The 24,641-nt window shown below is 47.0% G+C and overlaps 2 protein-coding genes across 6 annotated transcripts in view; one reads left to right on the top strand and one right to left on the bottom strand.

The window, feature by feature from the left end:
- NSD2 (nuclear receptor binding SET domain protein 2) overlaps positions 1-7,971 on the top strand; it is a 100,720-nt gene extending 92,749 nt beyond the window's left edge. For all 5 annotated transcript variants that reach the window (XM_064418905.1, XM_064418908.1, XM_064418904.1 and 2 more), the window contains 4 exons: positions 1,135-1,276; positions 1,907-2,013; positions 3,217-3,421; positions 4,335-7,971. In XM_064418905.1, coding sequence (XP_064274975.1) covers positions 1,135-1,276; positions 1,907-2,013; positions 3,217-3,421; positions 4,335-4,600 — 720 coding nt within the window. In that variant the 3' untranslated portion in view covers positions 4,601-7,971. The remainder of the gene's footprint in view (positions 1-1,134; positions 1,277-1,906; positions 2,014-3,216; positions 3,422-4,334) is intronic.
- Positions 7,972-8,896: 925 nt separating this feature from the next.
- On the bottom strand, positions 8,897-23,928 carry LOC135299610 (furin-like protease 2). The gene is made up of 9 exons (XM_064418915.1): positions 23,791-23,928; positions 20,321-20,875; positions 18,871-19,006; positions 16,857-16,945; positions 15,178-15,241; positions 14,710-14,798; positions 13,050-13,162; positions 12,456-12,612; positions 8,897-10,431 (listed from the first exon to the last, which is right to left on the bottom strand). The coding sequence occupies exons 1-9, from the start codon at positions 23,843-23,845 to the stop codon at positions 10,283-10,285; spliced, it is 1,407 nt and encodes a 468-aa protein (XP_064274985.1). The 5' UTR covers positions 23,846-23,928; the 3' UTR covers positions 8,897-10,282.
- Positions 23,929-24,641: the final 713 nt, after the last annotated feature.

Raw genomic sequence — 24,641 nt, 5'->3', positions numbered from 1 at the left:
GAGAAGGAGAAAGTGAAGAACCTGGACAGCAGGAGCTAAAGATTATCTATATTATATTGCTTCAGTCCCCAGACAGCTAGTTAGGAGAAAAACAAGAGCTGGCTGCCAGTCCTGCGTTTTTTTCAGTCCCAACCACCATTCTTCTTCCCAAGGCTCTTGCTCTGTATTTCCACAGCTACTGTTTCCATGAGTCCTGTAACTGAGGAGTTCTGCACAGGAGTTACCACCACAGAATGGTGAAGCCACATTTCTCTGAACACTTCAAGTTTCTCACTCCTCTGCTAGATTGACATACAACATCAGTGTGTTAGATATCTGAACTGAACATGTATTTGACTCCTACTGTCATTAATAAATGCTCATTGTGGGTCTGTCTTGTCTGAACTGCCAGTGCCATTAGGAGGCTGAGCTGCCCGTGCAGTGAAGAGTGTGCACACAGGCATGACAGTCACACATGGCATTATAAAAATGAGCTAGCAGGAAACTGTAATAATACTTCATAAATAAGCAAAGCCTTCTAAAGCAGCTCTGCAATGAAAACAGTTTTGGCAATTTCAAGCTTTGTTTTATTTTGTTAATGTCTGGTATATTTGGTGGAGGTAGAAATTGAAGAGCAATTGTTTGTAAGAAAGGGATGTTTTTAGCTTACCAAGAGCTAGTTTTCATTTAAACTAGGATGATTTAGGGAAAGAAATCTGGTGAGAAACTGGTAATCTCTGGAAGTATTCATGCATTTGGTAAATGCCATAAAGTACTGTACTTGCAAATGCCTCACAGCTCCATGAATGCAAAGTAAATGGTAAAGGACTGAGTTTTGAAGCTTCCTGGGGAAGGGGGTTCCTTAACATGCCCACCATAATGCTCACAAGCACAATTATCCTGCCCTGTGGCTGTGATGGGTGCTGGGAAAACGTGAGCTAGAGCATGAGTATTGCTTTGGGAGTGTCCCATTCCAGGCCATGTGGACACTACAGTTTCCAATACAACACGCACCAGCAGTTGGCTTGTGTGCTCTGGCAGCAACACCATGTCAGTTCTGAATGCAGCTATTGACATCAGTTATGCATGATTTTTGTATTTTTTTGTGAGGGAGGAGAGAAAAACCCTTCAATTTGTTGCTGGTTTGTTCTCCAGGACCGTATTATTGATGCTGGCCCCAAAGGAAACTATTCCCGGTTCATGAATCACAGCTGCCAACCAAATTGTGAAACCCTGAAGTGGACAGTGAATGGAGACACTCGTGTGGGGCTCTTTGCTGTGTGTGACATTCCTGCAGGTACATCAGCTCAGGCTGCCTTTGCTCGCATTCTCTCAGTTAAACCTGTTGTGCATTTATTGCTGGGACAGTCGTGGTTCATGATTCAGTGCAAATATTCTTGTAGAGGACTCAGCACACAGAGGAGATGCTTTGTGGTGCTTTGTGATCACTAAAAATCTTTCAGACTTTTAGTGTTTTTTAAGTGGCTGCTTTTTGTTCCTTGCTTCTAGGGCTAGTATCCTTAGCAGCTTTGTTTGGAGCTCTCAAATGCACAACAAGAACATAATAAGCTTAAGGAGTGGATGTAGGAGGCTGTTTAGAAGTATCTGTTTTCTGGTTTGTGTACACACATACCTATCTATCTGTAGCTATATCTAGCTGGATAGATGGATGGATATAATATATGTGAAGGTCAGACACAAGCACAGTTTCATGAAGTCAAATTTATTGTAAAATGTAATTGCATAAGACATTGTGATATATGGGCATCTAGTTAATTATTGTCAGTGCTTGTAAGCAGTAAAGAGAGGGAACATCCAATGACAATACATCAACAAGCAAGTCCCAAACCAGCAGAAAGATAGCAACAGCTGTATTTCTTTGCAATAATTTTGCTAAAATTTGTTACCTTGTCCTGTTTGCACTCAGGGACGGAGCTGACTTTTAATTACAACCTTGACTGTCTGGGCAATGAAAAAACAGTCTGCAAATGTGGTGCCCCAAACTGCAGTGGATTTCTTGGGGACAGACCAAAGGCAAGTAATATATCAAGTAATACGTCAAGAGATTTTGACTGTCTTGTCAGGGGAAGGGTTGTAGAAGCTTCAGACTGACTAAGAATGTGCCTTACTGTGGTCAGTGAGATTATTCTGACATTCTAGTTCATATTTCCTCATTTAAACTTTACAGTATGATTATTTTGCTAAGTTCATTTAAAAAAAATTGTTGAGCTGAAGAATAAAAACTGTGAGTTTTGAATGTGGAAAAAAAGATACCAAAGTATATCAAGAAATGATCTGTATGATTCCTGTCCAGGTTAGTTTGAAACCAGTAATCCAGCAGAAGTTGATGGAGCTTCCTGAAGGGCTGGCATAGGAGTGTGGGGAAAGGCACAAGTACCACATGTGGATGTTGAAAAGCTGCTCTTTCCTCTGGTCCTTCACACTGCTCAGTACCAGCCACTTCAGAGAGTGGACTGGGAGTCTTCAGACCCCACACAGCTGGTTTTTGTTAAGAGATGGACTTAAATGAGGTTTCACATAAGCCTGTGAACATTTACACAGACACCCATAAAGAAATTCAGTGTTACAGTTTAGTTGTATGGAATTGTCTGCATTGGTAGATAGAACGGGCTAATTTTAAAGAAAGTAGATAGTGATTATTGGGGTGAGAGGGAGGGGATGATGGTAGAGATGTTGAAAAATCATCCAAAATTTTATATGATTTGGTGAAGGAGAGTTAAAGTGCAGGTAGCACTTGAAAGCTGCTTCTGTGCATGCAGCACAGAATTGAAATCAGATTTGGTATATTCTTTCTCTCATTAACTACACTTCCTGTTCCTCAAAGAAAAATGAGGGCAGGTTTTAGTGATTCCAGCGTGAGTATTCACAACTAGAAGAGAAAAATGGATGTTGAAGTGATTGGTGGTACAAGTACATAATGAGGATAAATTAGCCACAAGTAGGTTAGACTGGAAATTGGAAGACCTTTTACCAGTGACACAAAAATGAAGGGTTTTTTTCAATAGGAAGGTCCTGTAGGGAGAAGATCTGGTTTCAGGATGACTTTTCTCAAGGGTCAGTGTAGGTTTTTTGTCAGCACAGATCAGTAGCACTGGGCAGGTCTGCCCCAAGTCAGGTTCTTGGCTGTGTGCACAGTCTGCCAACAGCTTGGCAAGGTTGTGTAACATTTTTCCTTTGCAAAACTGGCATTTACAGATTTATATCTTACTCTTTTAGAATTCTTCCACTAATGCCTCAGAAGAAAAAGGCAAAAAGACCAAAAAGAGAACACGGAGACGCAGAACGAAAAATGAAGGGAAGAAAGAATCTGAAGATGATTGTTTCCGTTGTGGTGATGGAGGCCAGCTGGTGTTGTGTGACAGGAAATCTTGTACTAAAGCTTATCATCTCTCCTGCCTTGGTTTGGTGAAACGTCCTTTTGGTGAGTCAGCCCATGTCTTAAACTTTAAAAATAACTTGTGCAGGTAGCTCAGTTATTGCACTGAAACCTGTTCAGGGGTGTCATCCTGAAAACACTGGGTTTGCATGGCAGGAATTTAATTTGTGCATCATGTGGGAGCAGCTCCTCTTGGATTTGAAGACAAAATGGTGGCCTTCTCCTGCCTCTCTGGCAAAATGAGGCATTTCTTTTACAGATGTAGGTAATTGAGCACATCACCTGGTAGGAGCACCATGGCCCTGCCACAGGAAGGTTGATTTTATCTAAGAAATACATGAAGCCCTTTGAGTTCAAGCCAGAGGAACAGCAGCAGCTTCTGAAAGAAGGCAAGTAGGGAATTTAAGAGCAGCAGACATCAGGTTGCAGTTCCAGATATCACAGGAGTTACCTGGTTCCAGTCAGCCATGTCAGGTGAGATATGAGGAGGGGAAGCAGGCAATGCCTGTTATCCCAGAAACAAGTAAAACAAGGACTGGTAAAGTATGCTGGGGCTAAAGAGCAGCTGTAAGTGAAGCACACCAGTCATTCCTGAGCAAGACTGGCTACAGACAGGGGACTGCAGGAAGAGGGGGCAGCAGCTGACCAGATGTTTGGATGCTCTGCCAGCCTGCAAGTTCTGTAAAATGCTATTGAGTGAAGCCTGAGTCATTTCTTCTAGCTGGAGCTGACTGCTGTGTTTGAATGAGAGTGTGTCAAGTCTGCTCCTTGCAGCTGCCACCTGAGCTCTAGAAGTATGATGTGGCATTCTGGGTGTTGAGATCAGCCCCGGTAGTTGCTGTCATTTGCTTTGTCAGGAAAGCTGTGCTTTGTTCAGCTGCTACAACACAAAACTCCTTGAGGAGATGATGCCTCATCTCATACTCCCCCCTAATGGGCTCTTTGGTTTTGATTGCAGGGAAGTGGGAGTGTCCTTGGCACCACTGTGATGTTTGTGGCAAACCTTCTGTTTCTTTCTGCCACTTCTGCCCAAACTCTTTCTGCAAGGAGCACCAAGACAGGACAGTGCTAAATTCCACGTTGAATGGACAGTTATGCTGCTCTGAACATGTTCTCGGGGTGGATTCTGTTGAAACTCAGAAGACTGAGAAACCCCGCAAAAAACTGAACAAGTTCAAGCCCAGGAGAAAGAGGAACAGATGGATGAGAGCTGAATGCAAATAGTCATGGACTGCAGTTTCTACTGCTAACACTATCTTGTAGATAAGTTGTGAATATGACCAGGGAAGGACACAATTTTACGTATATTCTGTAAAGGTTACAATGGGGGGGGATTTTTTTGTTTTGTTTTTTATAAATCCACTGAGCCAACCACAGCAGTCTTCTGCTGCTTCTGCACTGATAACGAACTGCATAGTTCAGCAAACTTCAGGACAAACCAAACTTATTACTCAGCATTACAGTTACACTTGAATTGTTACGAATGTAAAATGTTCCCTCCAAAATACTTGCAGGTTGGAGGTAGGTTAAAATCAAACCAGGTAGGCGTAAACATAGTTTTTTGAGATAGTATTTGTCAACCAACAGATGTTTAAAATAGTATATCCTTGAAAGAAGTTGTTAGTTCTCAAGTCCTTTTGAGTAAGAAATGGCTTGGTCTGTGGTCCCAATGAGATTTGCTTGCCTTGTGTGTTTTTGAGCAAGTGCTTGAATGCCAGCCATGGCCCAGGTGTGTCCCTCACTACAGCCACACGCACAGCAATTGGTTTGTGCTCTTCAAAAATTATTCTTAAGCAATCATGATCATAAATATTCTTCCACCAAGAAATGTGATGCATGGTGGGAAAGGCACACCCTGTACCAGAGAGGAGAAATCTGACTTTGTAAGAGATTTTTTTCTATACTGTTTTTTCCTGTATTTTATCCCAGCAACATATGAGGTTATTTGATCTTGAAGAGCTGTACAGGTCCGGGCTTAAAGGGATATTGTCTTGCAATCTAGTCCCAATACATTAGGATTTTTGTGTTTTAAGAAAAAGAAATCTTTAAAAAGCTAATACTTGGAAAAAATTACTTGGGTTTTTTTTTTTTCCTCAATGGCAAGTAAAATGAAAAAGCAAACTTTTCTTTGGAATGCTTGGAGTCCAAGCATTTCAACTTTGTGATAATGCAAGGAGCAAAACCACCCCCATGAATGAAACAGAAAGTGAAACTTGATGGAAGTGCAAAAAGTAAATTCAAAACAACTAAAAGTGAAATAGATTTTTGAAGCAGCATGTAAGAATTTTGATGTGAAATTTAGCCTTACTCTGTTCCTTTGCATAAAGTTTGTATAAAACTGGCTACTTGACAGACTGATTTTTTTTTGGTTACCTTTTTAGGAGCTCTGCTCTTGACTATCCTGTCACCACTGTGCTGTGTCAGCAAAGCTGTTTTGAATTCCTGGCCCCCATTAGCACTGGGTCCTCACTAACTCACAGTGAGGTGACCATACAACACTTAGTATTGACAGAAATAATACTAGAACTAGGAAAAAACAGTAAAGAAAAGCATCTCTGCCAGTTTTCTTCCCAGTGCACATCCTTGGTGTGTGCTCAGGCAGCGTTCCAAGCACGTTTTGGTTTTTGCCATTGTGACCCTCCCTCCATGAGCACCTCCATGTCACTGAGCCATTTGTGTATGTTCTAGCTTAGTTTGCCCCTCATAGTGCAGGAACTCTGTGTAGCCCTTTTGAAAATGAAGCCTTGCTGTATCATGGAAGTGTATGGTTTTTTCCCCCAAGGTGTATTTCTTCAGGATTTGATTTAGTCCATGGAATTGCCAAAACCCCCATTTATTCCCAACATGTAAAAAGTTTGGTTTTATTAGAAGATATTAATTGAAAGAAGTTATAAATGTTGCATTGCCCTATGCTGAACACTTTGGTTTCTGTTTTGTGACCAAAATGCTTTGTTTTTTGAATCAGTTTTTATAAACACTGTTGGAAGGTTAATTTTTTTTGTTTTCAAATAATTTTGAAGAAATAGCAGAGTTCAAAATCAGGGGAATTGTTACATGTTTGCATTTTTTAAAATGCTATGCCAAGCCTTGCACTCGAGTTAAAATTCAAGATTCTTTAATTGATTTTTAGGGAAACTTTTCCTCCGCCATGGGGCTGAAGAACAGTCCTGTGCATAAAATCAAAACCAAAAAATTGATATTATGGTTGTTTCTTTAATATTGGGTTTCAAGGGAAGGAAAATGAGGTCAGGTAGTAAAGCAGAAATATTTTCCTCATTGCTTTTAAACAAAATGAAGGAATTTGATGTCATTGGGACCAGTCTTTGAATACTATACCATGTAAGGAAGGCTTTGTGATAATACCTTTAAATAAGTTATTATAAATTTTTTCCTTTACATTCCATTGCTTTCATAATTTGTTAATTTTTTTAAGTTGTTTTGTTGCTTTTTCCTCTTCATGTGTAACAGCTCTGTCACTCTGGAACAGTGATGCCCCAGGTCCTAAGAGGCAGACCCCCCATTCCAGAAGGCACAGTCTGTGCTGCCAGGCTCTGCTGCACCCCTGGGAGCTCACAAGCACATCCAGCAGAGCAGCATGCAGGACAGCCACCCCTTGTGTCTGTCTGTGGGGACAGAGAGACTCTGTTCCCACAAACAGATCTGAGCCAGGGGCTGTTTGACCTCCTGCTTCCTTCTACCTCTCCCTGCTCTGTGCTGCTCTGGGCCCTTGGAGCTCTGCATCGCTGAGCCCAGGAGTCACTTGGGAGTTCCTGGGAATTCCTTCCTCCTGCTGGGCACGGCTGGAGGCTGATCCTGAGGATGAGTGTGGATCAGATTCTCTCTCCCTTGGTACTCACTGGCCACGGGACCCTGCGAGCTCAGCTCAGGCACTCAGGTGGTGATATGGGAGAATTTTGGTTTCTGTACCAGGACAGGTGGGGTTTAGGTGCATTGTAATGAAGGCTTCTGTACCTTGCTCTGCAGCCTGGGGAAACAGGCTGAAGCTTTGTTTAAAAAAAGAAGGCAGAAGAAAAGTTATGACATTGTTTTCTTTCTCCCACTGTTCAAATACAAGGTAAAACAATCCTTAAGACTTGAGCTTTCTCATGATGCAACTCAATACTTTTTAGCATTCAGCAACTTGAAGGATTTTCTGTTATAAATTAATCTAAACAACATTAACTGTGGCATATTATGTGGCCTTAAATGATGTTCTTTGTGTCTTGCCCATCAAAGTAGCAAAATGTCTTTCCTTTTCTAGCAAAAAGCTGATACATGACAGCCAATTTCAGAATTTGTTGTTCTTTTATCACATGAGCAAGCATGGAAACAATTTTCAGTTGAGTATGTTAGATGTAATTTCATACAGCCTAGGAAAAATAATCAGAGTAAATGTCTGTTTTGTTCAATAGCTTTGTGTTCATGGTCAGGTTTTAGGAGGTTTTTTATTTTAATTACTTGGAAAAGCAAAATATCTTGAAAGACGTATTAATGGGATTTTTCCACATTGTTGAGTCTCGTTATTCCATGTCTGACTGCTTGAGAAACTTCAATGTCTTATTAAATGTTGAATTTTATTCCTAGTTATTTAAGAAGTTGCTAAGTCTCTTTTGTAAAACAGCTCTATATACTTACTTTGGCACCTTTTTTTTTCTTCTAAGAAAAAAGTGGAATTGATACATACTGAGCAAGCATGGTTTGGCAGTGAGGGAACAGGGCTTTGTTCTCTCACAGGGAAAACTTACACTCCAGGCCTTCCTAAGAGATGCCCTGGAAATACTGGTTTTGCACTTCCACAGAGGTGATAATGATTGTGCTGTGGCTTGTTTTCACACTCTTGCTTATCACAGAACTGCTGACATTTCTTGCAGTCCAGTTTTTCCACTGCTGCTCTCTGTTGCTCATGATTTTACAGGTTTTTGTGACACTGAGCTGGGGCTCCCCAGCCCAGCCAGCACTGCTCCCTCGGGGTCCTTTTGCTGTCACAAATGCTGGTCCTGCTTGGTCAGGTCTGAGTTTGACTCTGGCTTTTTCACACAGTTTTTTTGGGTCTGGTTTGGCTTCACCTGTGGAGTCTCCCACGTGTGATAGCAGCTACAATTTTTAAAAAAGCATTTCAGTGATCTGCTTTGATGCTGGTGGCTGATAGTACTGCTGAGGTCACCTGGTGCTGTGCATCAGGATTGTGTCCCTCTGCTGCTGAGGAAAAGCACAGCCTTGGGCCAGAGAGAAGCTCCATGTCTCCTAAACCAGCAGTGGGAGAGGCTGCATGGAGCTCTGCCCATGCTGGGCAGTGGTCAGGGCTGTAGGAACCATCCCTCTTGCTGCTGATCCAGAATAAAATCACAGAATGGTTTGGGATGGAAGAGACCTTAAAGACTCTCTCACCCCCTGCCATGGGCAGGGACACCTTCCCCAGGCCAGGCTGCTCCAAGTCCCATCCAGCCTGGCCTTGAACACTGCCAGGGATGAGGCAGCCTCAGCTGCTCTGGCACCCTGTCTGCCCACAATGGCTGGTGTACCACTCTTGCAGCCAGTTACTCACCTGATAGAGCTGAGACAGATCAGAGAACTGATAGATTTTATAAACTTTTTTAAACACTTTTAACACCTTCCCTGGGGAGAGGGGAATGAGCAGCTGAGGGCAGGAACCACTTAACCCCCCACAGCTGGGTTCCTTCAGCCATCTCTGCTGCTGCAAGGTTAAGTGAGAAGTAACACCTGCTACCACCTCTGTGCAGAGCCATTTCAAATCGTGGATCTTTTGACAGAGATATTATTTTTACTGGCCATTGAGAGCTGGTGAAGCACAGCAGTGACACATAGGGTCACAGCTGGCTGGGCTGGGTTTACACAGCATCTGTGTGGGAATGTCACTGTAGAAGGAAAATGAAAACAAGGTGGGAAGGTTAAGAGGCCAGAGGGACTGGTTTCATGGAGCAATTGACACTGGCTCCAGTACAGGTAATGTTGAACTTTTTCTGGGCATTTCTGACTGCCTGGGATGCTGGCTAAGCATTTCCCAGAGAAAAAATATAATAGGGGACACAGAGCAAACAACAAGTTAAGAGTCAACCAGCCACACACAGGAATAATCTCTGGAAAATACAAATCACATTAGTTTTACCAGATGGTTAAACTGGGCTGGGTGCACAGAACAGGGCTTGGAGTGCCACAGCAAACAGGTACAAACCAGTGTCCAGGATCAGGGACAGAACTTTGCCCGGGCATTTGGGCAGTGGGTCCCCTACAGCCCCTCTCCTCAGCATGCAGAAAGGGACAAGGCATCTTCTGTGCCTGCACCATGCTGCTCCTTTGGACCTCCACTCTGAAGCACCACCTGGCAGCAGGAAATAAAAGGAACATTTTTCCAGAAATCAACCATTACTTTAGTTGTACATTTGCCCACAGCTGAAAGGAAGGGCAGAGCTTTAGGATCTTTGACTTGTGCTTATGCTAAAATTTTGAGAATGAAAAACAAAAAATTGCATATTATTAAAAGGAGGTATGTTAGTTTGTGCTTGGGTGGAAATTAGTGTTGTATCAAAGGGATCTCAATAACTGGAGCAGTCACTCCTCACTCTGTTGAGCTGATTATTAAAATGGAGAAATAGATAGGTTGCTGGTTGCTGTTTGGAAGGTTTTTTCCCCCTGAAGAAAGGAGAAAAGTATTTACTTGTGAAGGAAGCCAGGAATTGGAAGGGGAAGACTTTTCCCATCAGCCCAGGGCAGCAGAGCAGGCAGCTGGGCTGGTTTGCACAAGGAGCCACAACTCAAAAACTGACTTTTATTCCCCAGCACTGATTTTTAGCTATACAGAAGTAGGTTGCTGATGGTTAAACACCTTGCCCAGAGCCACATCTGCGTTGCCCCAGGGGAAGGAGAGGCTGCAGGCCATGGCCAGGGCTACCAGCCAGCATAGACAGGCTCTGTGTGTTCTGTGCCCCCGTAGGAGGCGGGTCCTGAGCCCCGGGGCAGCAGCAGCCACTTCAGGGCGTTCTTGCCGTGCTCCTGCCGCCTTCTCAGGATTATTAGAAAGACAACAAGGATCCCACCTGGAAAGAAAAGAATGGTAGTTATTCACTGATGGGAAGGTAAAGTGTCAGGTGATGTTTGCTCCAAAGCTTCTCAGCTCAGGTATTCTCTTCTGGTAAAATAAGGGTTTTTTTCCTCCTACGTGTTCTGTCTGTCTCCAAAAAGAGGGGGAAAAAAAGGTTCCACTAACAATAATAACAGCGTCAGCAGTTCAGCTTAACTCTGCAAGGAATAACGACAAGTTTTGACAAAATAATTCAGTAACTTGCTTTCCCACTCCCATTTACTCTCTGGAACTGTTTTCCACTTGGCATCTTATTCACTGCAGACCCCACCAAAAGGATCTTGTTGAGAAATTAGTTTGCTGTGTGCAGCACTCACACTGAAGCACAAGAAGCAACTAAGCTAGATTAACTCTGAGTCTAGACTGAGATCAGGGCTGTCAGGAAAAATTACTTTTGGATTGGGCATAGACATGGAAGTAATTGGCAAATCTCAAGTAGTGTGACATTCTGTTCATTTTTTTCTGGCAGAAGCATCATCAGAGAAAATGAATCTGAACAGCAGAGCACAAATCTGCCTCTGTGATGCAATATGGCCAGACAAATACACCCAAATTTCAGTTGTGTGAGCAGACAGCCTCATGGTAAACACTTGATTTGTGAGACAAGCCGTGAAAAACTCGAGGGTTCCTGCGTGGGCTGTTTCCTTTCCCCCTCTCTGCGGCAAGCTCTGGGAGAGGCAGGAATGCTGTTCCCTGACCCTGGGACTTGTTTATCACAAATGCTGGTTAATGGGCCATTGTCCCTCTCTGGGCAGTCTTTTCATGTACTTCAGTTTAATCTACTTTTTCAAATTAATGCTCGCTTCAGATGGCATCTGCTTTGGCAGATTTTTGGACAACAGCCTGGCATGAGGGGATAGGGGTCAGTGGAGGACCTTTCTCATGGCTCCAAGCCACAGCTTGTGAGAACAACTCTCATCTGCTCCCCCCAGGCACTCCAGCACTCAGAGGGTGCTGCTGGAGCTCCTGCAGACCCTGCTGTCCTTGTCCCTTCCTCAGCTGCCAAGTGTGATGAGAACACTGCTTTCTTGTTGGAGAAGCAGCTTTGCTGTGTGTCTTGTAACACATGCATTGAATCTCTCTCTCTTTTTAACAACACAGCCAAGTGGAGAATGGGTCTTCAGGAAGCACATAAAATACACTTGAAACACAGAAGCTGTGAATATGAGGCTTGTTGGATATTCTTTATCCTCTGGTGGCTTACTCAGCTCTACGACTTGGCTCTCTTGACACAAGATTTTCATCTCTGGTACTGTAAGTGGCACTTAGGAATTTCTCTTCATCTCTCTGGGCACAGAAGACAGATTCCTCCTCCCAGCTTCCTCATCTGCCCTTCTTGCAATCCACAGCACTAATAGTTGCTCATTTTCATCATAACTCTGATTAAACCTCCCCCCAACTTTGATTAAAATCGAGAGAACTCTATTTTTCCCTTTCCTAAGACTAAAAATGCATATTCATTGTTTTGGAATGATTCTTCATGGTGCAGCTTCCCAGTTGAAAAGTTCATCCACTCATTAGCTTGCCCGAGTGAGCTAATTCACAGCAGGTGCCATCTGGAGGGATGCTCCCCACACTCAGCAGGTCCTGACTCTTGGATACAAGGAACATTCGGCATCAATGCAACCAGCACTGTATGAGCCAGCAGCTCCCCATTCTGCTGGGTGCTGTGGCATGACTTAAGGCAGGAATGCTTTCAGGAAACCAAGTCTCATACCAAAAGGAAATGGTACTTTTTCCTACTTTGGTGCAGCCAAGGAATCCCTGTTTGAGGGTCCATACAGACCCCTGCTTCCCAGGGACAAACAACAAGCATTCAGCACTGTGCCACCTTCCTTCAGAGCAAGGGACAGGACTGGCACTGGCACTGAAAGCAGCCAGAAGGACTTTCATTAGAAATCCAGCTTTCCAGAAACACAGAACACACCACCCAGAGAATGCTGGGTTTAACACGAGAGCACAGAGAGGACCCAGACTGACCTGCTGAGAAGGTGGCCAGGACAATGACCGTGGCAGGGGTCAGCCGGCAGGAGTCCCCTGCCTTGTACAGGAAGAGCTCCATGCAGTAGGTGGGCTCCACGCTGCCCCGGGGGCAGAAGGCATCGGGAGGGCACTTCACTGGGTTCACATCTGGGCTCTGCCCAAGAGAACAAGTAACTCAGCACCAGCAAACTGCAGAAGGTAACCAGGGCAAAGGGAGGTGACATTTCAGCATTAGGAGGAAAAATAATTAAAGGAATGAGCATGCTATCATTAAATTCAGCCTCGTCTGCCCTGCAGTATTAGAGTGTGGGGAAGAGCAGAAGGTGTTGTTGCAGAGCAAGTCTGTACCCCAAACCCCCTCATTAATGCACACACCATCCCCTCATGGCCCACACAGAGCAGGCAGCTCCAGGCACAAAGCCACACTCCTGGAGTCTTAATTTTAATCATCTCCTTCCATCAGAGCCCTGTCTATGTTTAAGAGAAAAGAAGCTCAGGTTACAAGAAAAAAGAAAGTGTTAATTGAAGTGTATTTAGCTTGTCGGGACAGCTCTGGCTGGCACAGGCTGTCCCCAGCTGCTGGGCACTCACAGGGCAGTAGTGGTTTTCTGGGCACAGGTCACAGCTCTCCTTGCCCCGCTGTAGTTGGTACTCTCCTGTCCTGCAGGCCTTGCATCTGTTGTCACTGGGACCTTTGAATGTACCTAAACAGCAAATAAGCACAATATTAAGATTTGAAACTAAACCCCAGGACCTTTGCAATTGCATATGGATGAATCAGCTTTCAAAGCCACGGGGAGAAAGAGCATTAAGTGCTCATGTGCATAACAAAAGCTGAGCCTGGACTTTGGTCCTGGTTGGGTGGCAAACAGGTGGTCAGAACAGAACAAACAGGGACAGAGAGACTAAAGAATATTTGGGGTCAGACCTTGGCAAACAGAGTAGTGTGAGTAGGAGTAGAGGAGAGGGGGTTAGCAGTGAGTTCTGGCTTTAATGTAGGGAAGATGGGAGCTGGAGGTCAGCAGTGTTTCATCCTCTCCAATTCTGGATTCAAACACCTTTTCCAGCTCTTTGAAACTTGCTGAGCAGACTTCAAAGCACCGCTCAGTTTCCCAAGCTTTGTAGGAGAGACAGGTCACAGCAGTTCCAAATCTCACAGTGGTAAAACACTTTCCTGCGTGTTTAAGATGCAGCTTGGCTGTGAGACACCCTGGGGCTGTGTCCGGACCGGAGGCTGGCCCCTGCCATGGCAGGAGTGCCCTGCCCAGCCCTGCCGGCAGCCTGGCGGTGTTTCAGCCAGCACAGGAGGGAGCACGGCCGTGTCCCTCACATCCCCTCCCCGTGTCCCTCACGTCCCCTCCCCGTGTCCCTCTGCCCCAGGCTGCCCCCGCAGAAAATCCATCTCTGACAGCACGGCCGGGCTTTCCTCAGCAAAGTCACCACCACCGGCAAAGATGCTTTTTGCGGGAGCTGTTTTGTTACCCAGCTGTGGATTCGGGCTCCCGGGCATGCCAGGGACCAGCACACATCCAAGGCATTAACCAGCCTGGCACAGGCACAGGCACAGCCTCCACCAGCACCGGTCAAACCACCGGCACCATCCCTCACTGCCAGGGCTCAGCTCTGCCTGCAGGGCACCTGCAAGGTCAGCTGAGATGGGTCTTCAATGAGCCGCTGGAGCTGGAGCTGTGCTCCCAGCCGGGCACAGCCTCCCCTCGGGCACAGCCTCCCCCATGGGCACAGCCTCTCCTCGGCACAGCCTTCCAGCCTGGCACAGCCTCTCCTCAGCACAGCCTCCCCTCAGGCACAGCCTGCCCTCGGGCACAGCCTCCCCATGGGCACAGCCTCCCCTCGGGCACAGCCTCCCCTCGGGCACAGCCTCCCCTCGGGCACAGCCTTCCAGCCTGGCACAGCCACTCCTCAGCACAACCTCCCCTCAGGCACAGCCTGCCCTCGGGCACAGCCTCCCCCATGGGCACAGCCTGCCCTCGGGCACAGCCTCCCCATGGGCACAGCCTGCCCTCGGGCACAGCTTCCCCTGGGGCACAGCCTCCCCTCGGGCACAGCCTCCCCTCGGGCACAGCCTCCCCCATGGGCACAGCCTGCCCTCGGGCACAGCCTGCCCTCAGGCACAGCCTCCCCCATGGGCACAGCCTGCCCTCGGGCACAGCTTCCCCTGGGGCACAGCCTCCCCTCGGGCACAGCCTCCCCTCGGGCACAGCCTGCCCTCGGGCACAGCCTCCCCTCTCACCTGGCGGGCAGGACTCGCACCCCTCTGACGCCTCCCGAGGAGCCTCCTGTCCCCCGGGGCAGGACAGACAGGCCGAGCAGCTGGTGGTGCTGGCAGGGGAGAGGAGGCAGGACACGCTGTAGGATGAGCACTTCCAAGACCAGCCCAGCCCACCAAAGCCAGCTCTTACAACCTGGAGTCTCCAGGAACCTCTGCTGTTTCTCTGTCTGTCTGACTGTCTGTCTCCAGTGCAGTTTCTCACACAGAACCACAGAATGGTCTGGTTGGAAGGGACCTTAAAGATCATCTCACCCCAACACCCATGCCATGGTCAGGGACACTTGACCAGGTTGCTTGCAGCCCCAAACTACGCCTGAAGTGGCAGGTGACTTGTCTTTGGGCACTACACTGGTGGTTCCAGCTCAGTGGCTAAAGGGAAACCTCCCCTCCCTTTCCATCTGAGCTCCTGCACCCCAAGAGGCTCCTTACTTGCAAAATGATCCTGGCTGGCAAGGCAGACAAAAAGCTGCATTTTGCTTGGAGCTAAAATAGCCTGAAAAAGAGAAGAAAAAGGGTTCAGGATCCTGTCTCCACACCTCTGCCCCACATTGTTGTGAATGTGCTCATGTCCATTTTACAAGCAACCAAACAACTCCCCACAACAGGCTTCAGGTGGCATTTCAGGGCTTTTGGGGTTATGTATTTGTCAAAAGCTCTGAAAGAGCAATGGAAATTCCCTGCTGCCCTGTGCCATGTTGAGGGATGCACGGAGGGCTCTGGCAGATTCCCCTGGTGAATCTTACATCACTCAAAACCACGCCAAGGAGACAGAGAAACCTGTCACCCTCCCCAGCACCACAGGCTGAACTGGAATGAAGCTGGAACAGGTGATTCCAGTGCCAACTCCCAAGTTATTCAGCTGGATGGAGCAGGTCTCTGGCCAGGGGGAACCTCTCTGGTCACCCCAGCCCTTCCAGGCCTGCCTCCATCCCAGGAAGTCTGGGATGCATCTTCTTCCCTGCAGAAGGAAGGACACAAGACCCACCAGCCAAGGTGCCCTTCCTGCACCAGGATGGGCAGGAGGACACGTACAGACCCTTCCCAAAGCACAGAAAGGAGTGAAGTGCCCCAAAGTGCCCAGGGGCCAGCAGGACCCAACTTGTGAGTCCCACCACACAACAGGAAAACTGAGAGAGCAGCACTTGGGAACTCATGTGGGTTTGGAGGTGTCTGATGATGCACAACGTGGTCACTGCCCACATGGGACAGAGTTAAGGTTCAGAGAGGAGCTGGATATGGTGTGGGTTAAGATCTGCCTCACACCTGGATTTGCACCAGGCAGCAGAAGCTGTGGCACAGCAGGATGAAACCTAACACCTCCCCTCTCCCTGCAAGGAAAAAAGGAACTTTTTACATTTACACTTGCAGGATTTAGGGGCCAACCCCACAGACCCCCCTGTTGTCTAACACAGTGTTTAAATCTGCTGGGTAAAGGGAGGGGCAGACCCCATTGCTGTCACCAGTCAGATTTTGCTCCTCCCAAACTCAAGGTTCAGGTACAGCCCAGCAGCTCGGTGGGTGGATTTCCAAAGGAACAGTTGTGCATGTTCAAGCAAGACCCCCTTTTGGGTGCAGTGGAGCTGCTGCATTGCATGTGTTAATTAGGGCTTTGCACAAGCAAGTGCTGTTCTGTTCTGCACATGCTGTTAGCCCATCTACAAACACATTGTACCAGGCTGGAGTGGCATTAGCCAGGTGCAAAGCAGCTCCTTTTTAAAACCCCAGTTTTAATGTGTGGAAAATAAGGAGAGTATTACACTTAATAGTCAGACTTTGAAAACAAAGATGGTTTAGACTCAGTTTTGCTATCAGAAATAGAAAATATTTTGTTTCCTGACAACCCTCCCCCCTTGTGCTAAAATGGAATTTCATAGAAGTTTTTTCCTGACTTTCATTGCAGAGTTAGCATTAACTTGTTGCAAAAACAAGCATGGCTGAGATCTGCTCTTTTCATTTTAATAACAACAGAATAGGGAAGAGATCTGCTGGGCTATTTTTAGCCTGTTTACCCTTCAGTGCTTTTAAGTTACCTGGTAATTGCATCTGCCCCTGGGAAAAAGCATCATGTGATGAAAATGCATTTGGGTTGAACACAGACCAAAGCCTACCTCGCTCACAGGCTCTGCAGGCTGCAGCCCCAGACTCATTAGCAAAATGTCCTGGTGGGCAGGGAAGACACACAGTGCTCCTTGGGAAGCTGGGAGGGAAGAGAGCAGAGTGGGACACAATTTTAGGTCACCCAAGCCTCCATCCACTTGGAGAAGAGAGAAAAGAACATGACACTGACTGCTCTAGAAATAGAGAAATTATGAAAAAGGAGTTCAGGCAAAAAAAAATTGGCTTGAACTCACCTAAATTTTAAAGGTCTACTAAAACCTAAAGTTTTCTGTATTATTAACATTAGAAATGCCCTGTGGCTGTGGGCAATACGGAAAGGGACCATCTGAATTGAAGGTCTTTAAGAATATGCTGTGGTCAGACTTAAAACCTTTTGCTTAAGTCAAGACTCTTAAATCCACTCTTGCAAATGGAATAGGGAAGGTGTTTGCTGTTCAGCATCCATCAGGGATTTCAAAAGGAGCTAAAAAAAGGACCTAAACCACAGGCAGTGACCTGTGAGAGCCCTGACCTTAAATAGCAAGGGACTGTGGAAAAAGGGAGGCAATATGTCAGACCTCCAGGAGGAGGGGGAGGAAATGAGGCAAAGGCAGGAAAGAGGAAGATTTTACATTCATCACTAACAGAGCCAAATCCCCCTCAATTCCTTATCAAAGGAATTTGATAATGGACTCAGAGATGCTTTGGAGGAAAACAAGGACATGCTCTTTAATTCCTTCGGAAACTGCAGGGCTGCATGAGATTTGCAGGAAAAACCCAACCAAACAAAAAAAAAACCCCAAACAAACAAACAACAAACCAAAAAAACCAAAACCACAATCCAAAACCCCCCAAACCAACTGGAAACATAGTAAATGCTTTGCTGAAAACAAACCAACACAGGGCCTGGGTCAGCCAGAGCCTCTCAAAGCTGCAGGAAGGCCAAATTCTCCAAACACCACAGAAATGTTCAATGGTCTGTGGAAGCCCTGAGGCCCAGGCAGCCACCAGGAGATGGCCATGCACACACTGCACCCCAAGTCCCCTCCAGATCCCCCACTTTTGGTCCCTGCTCTGGCACACACCACCTACTGCCTGACCCTCTCTGGCCATGACCCTCTCCCACATGCCCAGAGCAGCAGCTCTGTGAGCCCTGGAGACAGCTCCTGGCTGATTTTTAAAGCAATTTGGGGGAACATTTTTAAGGCAGGTCCTCACAGCACAAACTGCAAGGGCAGAGCATGGAGGGGAGCACAGAGGAAGATCCTGCTGGCACCTCAGACTCAGGGGCTGCTGCAAACAAACTGCACAGTCAGGTCACCCTTCCTACAGCCCAGGACTGATCCACAGGGAGCTGCTCTGCAATGGACACAGTCCTGGGAGGCTCTTGCCACCCTTCCTGTCCTTGTCACCCCACAAAGGACACAGCTCACTGCTTGCAGACATGGATACAGCAAGAGAAAATCTGACAGGAGTGGAGAGAGTGGCACATGCACATGTCCCCACAGCCAGAGGACACTCGTACAGCATCCCTGGACTGGGCAGCCTGCTGGAATTGCAAGACTGGGCTCCTGGCTGGGTTGTCTTGTCAGCTTTTCCACACTCTGTCAGTTGAGGGTATTGCTTTAAATGCCAGCAACTCAAATGTAACGAGATGCCTCAGGGACAAGAAAACAGGGATTGAGAAAGTAATTGGGCAAAGCAGGGAGATGGAGCCTGTTTGTCAGACATATCCTAGAGAAAAGCTGTGGAGATGAACCCACATCTCACTGCCAAGTGTCTTCCCACCATAAAACATGTTCCCTCCGTGCAGACAAAAGGCATGAGGGTAAAAAAGGGAAGCCCACAGAGGGGCAGCCCTCAGCACAAGCAGATCCACACCAGCTGTCCTGATGAGGAGAATTTAGCCTCTGAGAAACAGCCCTGGCAGCACTTTTCCTACAGCTCAAAGGAAGAGATTTTTCTGTCTGGGAAGTGTTTTGTGGTTTATCACCCAGCCCCCATGCTAGGGGCTCAGTCACTCACCTGGTGTAGGAGCCCTGTGGGCAGGGCAGGCAGGATGGTTGCCCACCTTGGGGCTGGTAGTGGCCTGCAGGGCAGGGGCTGCAGGCACCGGGGCCGATGCACGCGCCCCCCGCGCAGCACGAGCAGCTCAAGGTGCCTAAATCGGGACAGAAAGTCAGGATCAGGATTGCAAGACTGGACTGAAACCCCTGTGTCTGCCAGGACAGGTCACTGCCACAAAGGCAGAAGCTTTGGGATGCAGTTCCTCTGGCAGGCTCTCATAGAGGGTAGAAACTGCAATATTCATGCTAATTATGCTGCTGCCCACTGTTAGCAAGCTGCAGAACAGCCACAAGATGATCTAAGAAGTCAAGGCTATCAGTGTGGATCTCCAGTAATGAAGCTGACTGCTTTTTCCTTCTTTAATTTGAGGGGCCAGGAAAAATTTTCTTGTCTTCCCTCCAACACACAAAAAAAGACACACAAAAAAAGAAACCAATATACTTATTTAGATTACTGATAATTTAAGCTTGTAGGAAGCAGAACTGATGAGTAAAGCCCCAGAGTCAAGGATCTGCCTTAAGCAGCAACAGCTTTTCTTTGAGGATGGGTACCATGGCATTCCCAGCAGGCAAGTTTTACCCCTCTCTTCTCCACAAAATCAGTCCCAGACACACAGAGGAATTGGCTGGTTTTACTGCAGCTGCACCACCAACACAGGCAAAAGGAAAAGGCCCTGTCAAAGAAGATCCTGCATAAAACAGAGGTGGGAGATAACCCCTGTCCTCTGCAGATTCACTCTAAAGCATCAGAGCTGCTTTTAAAAAGTGCTCTGCAGTGCAGGGAATAAGCAAAAAGTATGTGGCTTGTATTTTGAAGAATTATTTTCTTTTTTGAGGTTTTTTGTTTTTGGTTTTTTAGGTTTGTTGTTGTTGTTGCTGGTGGTTTTTTTGTTGTTTTTTTTTTGTTTTGTTTTTTTTTTTTTTTTTTTTTTTTTTTGTGGGGTGGGGTGGTGGTGTTTGAAATCAGAACCTAACCATGTTACAACAAATAACTTCTGGGAAAGGTTATATTATGTACTGCTGACCACAACAGAGGTTGATCAAGGATCTTCTCAAGGCCATGGAAAAAGGCTGTCTCTATAACTGAGATTCTATTTCAAACATTCAAGACAGCTGGAAATAGATCTCGTATTTGGCCCTGGAGCCCAAAATGATGTTCTGCCAATAAATCAAACTGCACTCATGTTACACTTTGTGCCACAATCCGACTACTTTGTCACCCCACTGGGGAAGCCTCAGAAAGACCAAAACACAGCACAAGGCCAGGGAAGACCAAGCCTCTGATTTCAGGAGGGTGAAATGAATTAAGTCCCTCTCCTGCTGCCTGTCCAAGCTTCCAACACAAGAACAAGTGCTGGCTTCACCTGCCCTGACAAATCCCATTTCCTCTAACACAGCAGCAACCTTACCTTGTGTGGGGACAGTCCCTGGGGGGCAGGGGGCACAGGCTGTCACATTCACTCTGCTGCAGTTGGAGGGCTGGGGGGTGCTGGGGGGCAGAGCTGACGACGGCAGCCCAGGGGATGTGGTCACCCCTGGAGGGGACGCTGGGGCACTGCTGGCTGTGGCTGTCAGTGCTGAAGATGCTGGAGAGGTGGCCCTGCTGCCAGAGGTGGGGACAGTCCCCGTGCTGGAGGGCAGAGTCTGGGCAGGGGTTGTTGTGCTTGGATCAGCAGATGGAGCTGCTGTGGGTGCAGCAGGGCTTGCAGTGGTTGGTGTCAGTGCAGCTGAGAGTGTTGCAGGAGCAGCTGGAGGAGCAGAGGCGGTAGCAGGGGTTGCACTGGGAGGTGCTGGGGTGGATGCAATGGGAACCTCAGTGCTGGTTGCACTGGGAGGTACTGGGGTTGATGCACTGGGAGGTGCTGGGGTGGATGCAACTGGGACCTCAGTGCTGGTTGCACTGGGAGGTGCTGGGGTTGATGTGATGGAGACCTCAGTGCTGGCTGTCTGGCCTAAAGCAATACCTAAGAGAAGAAAAAACATAATTAGTAGTTGAATTATTGTTATCTCTTTAATATTGGCCTCTCATTTAGGTCTTTATCAACTGCTTAAACCATGTGTTCTTGTTTGATATCCAGAAACTCCCCTCTGCTGTGTTCCACTACAGAGCAAGGATCTGAGGCAGCATCTGAGCATGTCTGGCACGAGAGACTTACCAAGGAAATAAATTAGTGGGTTCATGAGGCCACAAATAAGTAAATGCCAGTGTCTGGGAGGTCTGACTTACGGGTGTGAGAATTGCCTGAAACAGCGAGTTTTGTTAGCTCCTTGAGACTGTTTACTCTGAGATCTCATGACAATCTGATTTAAGATGCTTGTCAAGTAGCTGACTGCTTTATCCCATCTCCCTTAAACACATCAGCCAAGAAAAGACATGGGCTCAGGGCTCTTTTAAACTGCTCTGGTGGTACTTCCAGTAACCATGAAGGGAACCTGTGGGCCAAGACTTGCTTTAATTCTGAAATCCCTCATCAGAGTGAGGATTGCTGAAATCTGTAGAGAAAGGAGGCATTGCTGCAGCTCAGGTTGTTTTGCTGTGATACATGATGGACTGAAACATCAACTGCTGATGGAAGAGACATCCCTTGGCACAGCATGGGTGATGTCCTCCAGTTTCTAACAGAGGAGACACCCATGAAACTGAGCATGGAAAGCAGCAGGTTATTGTTAATTTAGCAGTGTGGTACTAAGCAAAGGAAGAAAAGCAAAACCAAAACAGGCAGCTCCTGCCCCAGCAGCTGTGCCACCAGCTGGGTTCAGGAACTCAGGGCAGGGATTTCCTCAATATTTACTGCAACTTCTGAAAACACCCAACCTTATACAGCATCAGTAGCAACTGGAGCTGATACTGTGGGGTGTAAATGCTCTCTCAAGCAGCACACACCTGCTAAGCCCCCTTGCCAATCCATGCCCAGTGGCACAGAAAACACAAGGATGCCTAAGAAACTGGTTTATGGTTTTCCAGGAGGTCAAAGAGTGCAGCTGACACCCGACAGTGGGATGTAGGTGAGGAAGGACACGGGCAGGGTGACAAGATGGGTGACAGCACAAGCTGTCAGGTGTCAGACCCACATCCCTGCAGCCTTTCCCCCAGCCCTGATTCAGCCCCAGCCTTTAATTTCTCTCTTAATTTTGTACCCACCATGCCAGGCCAGGCACTATGGGCACCAGAGCTCAGCACTACCATGGTACAAACATCAACACGCAGCCCAAGCTGATGGCAGCTCCAGTTAAAGTTCTGCACCAGGATCAGGACAGTGGATAAAAGAGTCTTTATAAGATCGTGGTCACATGAAGACAGTTTGCTGGGAGTGCTCCCTCCTGTTGTTGACTGCCTGCTTTGTGCCAAAATCCATCTTGGTGTAACTACAGAGTACAGCAGATGAGCACCCAGCCATCTGGGCTGCTGCTCAGGTTTTAAAGAATTTACAGAACAGTCTGAGTTGGAAGGGACCCAGAGGATCATGGACTCCAGCTCTTAAAGACAATGGCCCAAGGTGGATCAAACCCACAACCTTGGCATTATTAGCACTGTGCCAATAATCTTCAGTACCAACTGAACTATATCTCATTTTCTTGCTGTGGCCCTAAAACAGAGACACCAAATCTATCAGTGATCATTTTGTAACACACTGGTTTGCCCCTGGCTCTAATTCAAAGGCCAGAGGTGCCAGCATTGATCCAAGGCAGGGAGAGCAGCTCCACAGTGCCCACACAAGACACTGCTGCTGTGGCCAAGCCTCCACCCAGAACCAAGATGCACAATTCCCCTCATCTGACTCCCCTGCCTCAGGGGTTGAAGCCAGTCTGCTTGCTTTTTCCTCACCTCTGGCAACAAACTGAGTCAGTCCTGAGAGCCATTAAACTAATCCTAACATAAACACTTGCAGTAAGGTAAGGGCAATGTCAAATTCCCAGAAAAAACCTTTCAGAAGGACCTCTGAGATCAAAGTCTGACCTCCCACAGCTCCCTCCTGACCCCAACAGCACAGCCCTGCCAGCCAGAGACACTGCAGAGGTTTCAGCAACTTGGGCTGGATGAATTTTGCTGTTTGTTGGGGTTTTTTAGTTGAATATGTTTCATTGGTTGCTCGGATTTAATGTCAAATGGTGGTGCCCTTAAGAGGAAATTTTAAAAATGGAAAGTAGCTTTCCACAACATGTTACCAAAAGTAGCAAAGTTGTTCACAACACTTCAGTAGCCATCAATAACCTTTGGTAGCCAGTACTTCTTAATAATTTAAACAACTTCTAGAGGAAAAAAAATAGAAGTCAGAAGGCTGAAAAAAAATTTTTTTGAGCACTACTTAAGTGTTTATGTATTTTACCAGTTCTAGTCAGTCACAGCCGTGAAAAATCAGTACTCAAACAACCTCAGCTTCATCAGACAAAGCATTTTCTCCTCTGCACTTACACTGTTTATGTCACGGAACAGCAATTTTGGTTTCTAGAGCCTTTTTTCGTTGTTTTTTTTTAAGGAGCACTGTGAATCACCTGAAGTATCTCCAGGGGAACTTGAAGGATGTGTTATTTTGCATGTGACGCCCTGGTACAAACAGGAGCCTTGAGCAAGTCAGGGAAGGATAGAGAGCTGATCTTTCCCAGCCTACCAACAGGCATCCTGCTCCTTGGGGTTTAAGATAAAGCCTCTGCAAATCCTCACTATGCAGAGTAATACAGCTCTGTTTATTTTTTTTTAATTTTCTTCCTGTAAAAGCAAATTTTTGTATTTACCTCATGCATCCCTGAAACACTGCCTGTGTTTCAACACTTCCCTCCTTCCCACAGCCTCATCCCACGGTGAGGCCCAGGGCTCTCACAGTCCCACTATGGCTTCACCCCCCTCTTTTCAACCAGTGAAGAGAATCTGTGTCCTTACCTGTTAAGCACACCATGGTTAAGCTCCACAGCAGAGGACACAGCCAGGCACTCATTTTCCCTGAGGAGTAACGCAGCCTGTCAAGAGGCAAGATCAGCAGCTAATGCCCTCACCCAGCTGCTCATTCTCCTCCGCTTTGGTGCCCAATTTTGTCACCTGACTCATCATGTGGCTCAGTCAAGTCAACCTCTCCCCAACAAAGGGGGGTTTATATTCGCTTTATATTCGGAGACTGCAACAGGTCTGAGACCATACAGTTTCCTCAGAGCAGAGCACCCAGCAGGCACCCAGAGGAGCAGATCTGCCCTCCCAGAGCTGCAGAAATCCGTGTGAGGTGTTCTGAGGGAACTGATGGGAAGGAACGGGCAGAGCAGCATGGGAACCCAGCCTGGCTGCGGGCCAGCCCCCCGTGACCTCGTCAAGTAAGAGGATTTCATATTTTAGACCCACGGGATTTCCTGAGAGAAGAGAAACAAGAAAAACAGCCCCAGAAGACTTCCCATTTTAACTGGGGCCAACCATGCTGTAAGAAGAACTCAGCCTCTGGGGAGCACAGAGCTTTCCCAACCAACATTTCACTCCCCCTCCCTCCCCCATTGCCCCATGGTGTCCAGCTTGATGCATCAAGTTGTTATCAGGATCAAGCTCGTAGATCCTGATGATGACAATGATTTTGAGGTGAGAGCATTAAGTTTAATGGGGCCTCACCCCATTTTCCGTGTGTTCCAGTGTCTGTACTGCCTGCTGGGCCACCTGAGGACACAGATGTCCCCATGAGTTCCTCACCTTGCAGCCCTGCTTTGAAATATCCCCCTTTCCCTCTGCCCCTACTGTTCAGCAGTCAGCATTGC

Source organism: Passer domesticus, chromosome 4, assembly GCF_036417665.1.
Source record: "Passer domesticus isolate bPasDom1 chromosome 4, bPasDom1.hap1, whole genome shotgun sequence".
Lineage (NCBI taxonomy): Eukaryota > Metazoa > Chordata > Aves > Passeriformes > Passeridae > Passer > Passer domesticus.
Note: the sequence above shows the minus strand (reverse complement) of the source record. Positions and strands in the feature narration are given on the sequence as shown.

Excerpts from the sequence above, each read along its gene's own strand:
- LOC135299610 (XM_064418915.1), bottom strand. The coding sequence starts at position 23,845 with ATGAGTGCCTGGCTGTGTCCTCTGCTGTGGAGCTTAACCATGGTGTGC. Across the intron at positions 16,946-18,870 it reads CCACAGGGCTCCTACACCAG|CTTCCCAAGGAGCACTGTGT; the intron begins GTGAGTGACTGA and ends CTTCCCTCCCAG. Across the intron at positions 15,242-16,856 it reads CTGCAGAGCCTGTGAGCGAG|GCTATTTTAGCTCCAAGCAA; the intron begins GTAGGCTTTGGT and ends TCTCTTTTTCAG.